The sequence below is a fragment of the Barbatula barbatula genome (genome assembly GCF_947034865.1).
Source record: "Barbatula barbatula genome assembly, chromosome: 22".
NCBI classification, from domain to species: domain Eukaryota; kingdom Metazoa; phylum Chordata; class Actinopteri; order Cypriniformes; family Nemacheilidae; genus Barbatula; species Barbatula barbatula.
Genome location: NC_136785.1, coordinates 1,011,289 through 1,016,244, shown reverse-complemented (window position 1 = coordinate 1,016,244; position 4,956 = coordinate 1,011,289). Strand labels below are relative to the sequence as shown.

General features: G+C 41.7%; 1 protein-coding gene across 1 annotated transcript; it reads right to left on the bottom strand.

Moving 5' to 3' along the window:
• Positions 1 to 378: 378 nt before the first annotated feature.
• On the bottom strand, positions 379 to 4,724 carry LOC306911065 (small ribosomal subunit protein RACK1-like). Its single transcript, XM_079486096.1, has 8 exons — positions 4,394 to 4,724; positions 2,456 to 2,627; positions 2,222 to 2,369; positions 2,046 to 2,141; positions 1,706 to 1,816; positions 1,444 to 1,584; positions 1,043 to 1,153; positions 379 to 867 (listed from the first exon to the last, which is right to left on the bottom strand). The coding sequence occupies exons 1-8, from the start codon at positions 4,500 to 4,502 to the stop codon at positions 802 to 804; spliced, it is 954 nt and encodes a 317-aa protein (XP_079342222.1). The 5' UTR covers positions 4,503 to 4,724; the 3' UTR covers positions 379 to 801.
• Positions 4,725 to 4,956: the final 232 nt, after the last annotated feature.

The following is a 4,956-nucleotide window of genomic DNA, read 5'->3' as shown; positions in this document are numbered from 1 at the left end:
TTCGAGTCGTTTTCTATATTGAATGCGCACACAAGATGTATTTTCTAAGCATGTGCAAAGTTATATTTGCAGTAAAGTTCTTCTTAGTTTCAAGAAATAGTCCTTTAGATAGACTGCGTTAAATTAACAGCGCTGAGATTTATATCACCGTTATTTTTGCTGTGGGAGGATGTAATGTGTAAGGAGAAGACAATGTTTATTTGTAGATAAACAGGTTTTTTACAGCTTCACTTATAATCCTCTGAAAGGTTTAACTAATACGTTTCTATGAGAAGCACTTCACCTTAATGTATTACGTCATTATCATTTACCAGTTTGCCGTCCAGAGAAAGGTTAACTTACTTCACAATACTGAAAACAAGACAGTCCAAAACCTCACACGTTGAAACTTTAGGTTTATTCCGTCAAAATCTATATCAATATTGGGGCTTTTAAATGTGAAATCCATGTGTGGTGATACTACTGAACAATAATATATAAACAGACCCAAAAGAAAACTGGCGACATGTTCGTGATAACTAACAGTCAGAACAGGTATACACAGACACACACACAACAGGATTCACAGAATCCAGCCTTGCATTTCTTTCTAAAGAATGTTTTTGCTGGTTATAGGCCACATTTGGACATTCTTAAACATGAAATATCATCACAAAGTCAAACATAGCTTTAGCTTTAATAAAAAATATGACCAAACCGTCGAAAAGAACAACACTAACCAGCACAAGATTTGAACATCTTATTTTTTAATCATTTTTTATTTAACTTTTGTTCATTGCATTCAGCTTTTGAAATCTGACTTTATCTGGTTCCGATGGTCACCTGCCAAACTCTGATCAGGTTGTCTGTGTAACCAGCAAAGAGAGTCTGAGAAAAACAAATAAATAATTAATACAGATCGTTCTGTATGTCCATTCAGTTTATATTTAACATTATCTACTGTACTAACACACGTCTTCCACCAATCACTCAGACATTTACCATCCAGCGGACAAAAAGCCTCATTACACGCAAGCTGACATTTGCCCGGGGGGCTTCTTACCTGTCCGTCAGCGGACCAGGCCAGAGACGTGCACTGAGGCGGCTCAGCCTTGCTGTTAGTTGTGATGACTTCCTGTTTGAGCTCATCAACGATGATCTTTCCCTCCAGATCCTGCAGAGAGACACATGTGAGACAGCTGAAGTGACAGCGCGGCAGGGTGCAGACAAAACTAAATCTATATATCTGTCTGGAGATCTTTTGATACACTACTACTATGCATCATAAATATACTGAACTTTACTCATGCGTTCATGTAGTAGATTTCAATCAAAGCAAACAGCAACAAATAGGAAACACTTTATATAAAGAACAGAATTACAAAAAGCTGTTGAATTGCAATGAAACGCACACAGCGTTTAATTCAAATCAGGGATGAAACGTGATGAGAGGGTAGCTCATACCCAGATCTTGATGCTGGGCCCGGTAGCGGCACACAGCCAGTATCTGTTTGGACTGAAGCAGAGAGCGTTGATGACATCACCACTGTCCAGCGTGTACAAGTGCTTTCCTTCATTCAGATCCCACAGCATGGCCTGTCCATCCTGAACGCAGAGATACGGGCAACATCACACATCCATACCAACCAGAATACAAACCAGAGTTCAAGAACCTAATTTCTTTCCCACTCGGACCCCAGATCAGAGCTGTAAGTAGGAAACTGACCTTTCCACCAGAAGCACAAAGGGAGCCGTCAGGAGAGACGGTCACAGTGTTCACATAACCGGTGTGTCCGATGTGATTAGTTTTCAGCTTGCAGTTGGCCAGATTCCACACCTGACAAAACACGACACGACACACTTGACATGACAGTTCATCATCGCAATGAAATCAGACTCATGCTGTTACTTGAGGTCTTGGCAAAAACTCTTAGAATGCTAGTATTTCCTTAAGAGACATCTCAAATCTAGTTGAGTTTGAAATTGAAATCTATAAAATAGCCAAGGAGTTACAGTATACCACAAATGACCAGTTTGTAGAATTCACAAAGAGAATCGTCTCTCACCTTCACCAGTTTGTCCCAACCACAGGAGACGATGATGGGGTTACTGCTGTTCGGGGAGAAACGGACGCAGGAAACCCACTCACTGTGACTTTCATCCTGAGGAACAAAACACACAGAAACATGAACATGACACCTAAAACACCAACATGACCCCCGTATGTCAGAGGAGCGCTCACCTGAATGGTGTATTTGCACACACCCAAGGTGTTCCACAGTTTGATGGTCTTATCCCTAGAGCCAGACACGATCTGACGGTTATCAGCAGAGAAGGCCACGCTCAACACATCTTTGGTGTGTCCCACAAAACGGCGGGTCGTGGTTCCACTACAAAAAAAAGGTAACAGTCAAAAAGTTATTGACGCTATGAGTTTTGTTTATGCGATATTGTCGGTAAAACTCATTTCACTTACGTGGTGAGGTCCCACAGACGCAGGGTGCCGTCCCAGGATCCAGAGAGAGCAAACTGACCATCAGATGAGACGACCACATCGCTCACGAAGTGTGAGTGTCCACGCATAGCTCTCTGAGGAATGCCGTAGTTGGTTTCATCACGGGTCAATTTCCACATGATGATGGTCTTATCTAGAGAAACACAAAAACAGTTTAATTGTTATATGACATCACGATAAAACTACAGACCTTGGGTCTTTTACAAACTACCAACACATCTGCTTGTAGTTAAGATGTTGTCTATGAATAATTTTTTATGTTAAAAAAAATTGGACTCCTCATATACAGACCAAACTAAAATAAGCATTTTGTGGAATTCTGAAAAGATGTCAACACTGTTTTGGTGGTCATATCGAGTTATTATTCTAACGAATGTTGGTTTATTTTTAGGTGAGTTTTGCCAGGTATGTCTACATCTTTGATCTCAGGTCTTTGCCCAGGGAATTTTCCAAATCCATAGTTGCGTCCCAATTGGCATACAAGCCGTCCTAAATAATATTCAAAGATAGAATTAGTATGTCCCAAATCATGCAGAAATGAGTATTCTCATAGTACCCGGATGGTATACTGCATGGGTCTCAAACTCAGTTCCTGGAGGGCCACAGCTCTGCACAGTTTAGCTCCAACCAGCTCTAAACCACACCTGCTTGGATGTTTCTTGTAATCCTGAAGATGTTGATTAGCTGAATCAGGTGTGTTTGATTAGGGTTGGAGCTAAACTGTGCAGAGCTGTGGCCCTCCAGGAAAAGTCCAAACACTTAACGGCTGATTTTACCCACAACTCACCGTGAGAGGGCGGAGTTTGGTGACGCTGCACTGCATTAATACAATTAAATAAAAGATGCTCAACTAAATTAATAAATTTAAGTATACCTAAACATTACATACAAAAAATGTATGAATGAATACTTGTAGAGCTGTATTTTAATGCTCGTGACAGTTAAGGATCACAGTATCGCCTAGGCAACAACAGCCACTTCCGTTTCGCATTAGTATGTCCCAGTGGGTGCATAGGACGCACCAAAATGTATATACTTTCCCGTAACGAAAAATAGTACGTAGTCTATAGTATAAGTAGGCGAATTGGGACGTAGCACATGTCTTTGCTATTCGGGGAGGGGGGGAGCCGTGCTATTGTGATTACATAGACGGTTTCATCTTTACAACATAAACTTCTGGTACACATTCACAAACAATAGAGCGCCTGTAAATTATCTCTTATAATATAAGAAGAAACCCGAGATAAACCGTTACTTGGCTAAACTTGTCTCTCCAACATTTTGACTATAGACTCTGATACCAAGCTCAACCCCTAGATGTCAGTGTACCATGCAGTTTGTTTAAATACTGCAGAACCCATCCAACAAACTATTTATGTAATAAAATAAACAATAATACGAAATTCAACAAACTACTTATTTACAAAACTGTTATTAAGTAAAATAACACAAATGAATATTAACATAAATTAGATGACAAATAGTTTAATTTTTAGACACAAACCGGAAGGTAACGTTAACGGGTGCAGGCTCGCGCGCGCGCGTCCGTAAAAATGGTCTCTATAGGGTACGTTGATACCACATCTGCATACTTCTTAAGAGTATACTATAGTATGGATATGTATTGCGATTTGACCCAAAACGTTGATTTACACTAGAAGGCCACGAAATCCTAGTTGATCCCTCTTCCAGGAGGCCAGTGCTAGATATGGACGTGAACCACAGTAACGTTAGCCGTTTAGCCAAGTACCAAAGTTTAGACTTTAGTACCGAAGTACACATCGGTACCACGGTATTATCACGGAACCACGGTACTTGCCACATACACCCGTGTGCGGTTATATGCGAGCAGAGACACAGACAGCTGTGTTCTAACAGGTACAACAGTCAGTCCGATACCTCTGGACGCGGACAAGATCATGTCCGGAAACTGCGGCGTAGTGGCGATCTGGGTCACCCATCCGCTGTGTCCCTTTAGGGTCCCTCTCACGGTCATCTGTTCGGTCATCTCGGCGGCTTTGATTCGGTCTGGTTCGGGTGGATGGTGCTGGATTGAGTCGGACGGACTGGAAACCAGCTTCCTTCAACTTCACAGCACAAGAAAAGGAGCGGCTCTTCTTCGCCTTCGTGTTATGACGGTTCATCCGGTGCTGCACATCCGCCACCTACCGGGACGGAGAAGAGACGCCGTCATACTGGACCGGGCAAGATTGTCCTGAGCGCTACTAAACCAATGCTCTGCTGACTGTGACTGAGATAAACACTCGGAGGTTAAACCAAGATGGTTGAAATCGCTTACAAATTTTACACATTATTATTGTGTTACTTGGTTACGATGTGTGTCTCTCCCTGTCTAATATGGCGGACTCATTTACGTCTCGTAGCAACGGGGGGAAACGCGCTCAATGCGAAATGAAGTGACCATTTTTAGATTTTTTTAATTATTAAAAACGTTGATAGAG

Excerpts from the sequence above, each read along its gene's own strand:
- LOC306911065 (XM_079486096.1), bottom strand. The coding sequence starts at position 4,502 with ATGACCGAACAGATGACCGTGAGAGGGACCCTAAAGGGACACAGCGGA. Across the intron at positions 2,628-4,393 it reads GATCTTGTCCGCGTCCAGAG|ATAAGACCATCATCATGTGG; the intron begins GTATCGGACTGA and ends GTGTTTCTCTAG. Across the intron at positions 1,585-1,705 it reads TTTGTGCTTCTGGTGGAAAG|GATGGACAGGCCATGCTGTG; the intron begins GTCAGTTTCCTA and ends CTCTGCGTTCAG.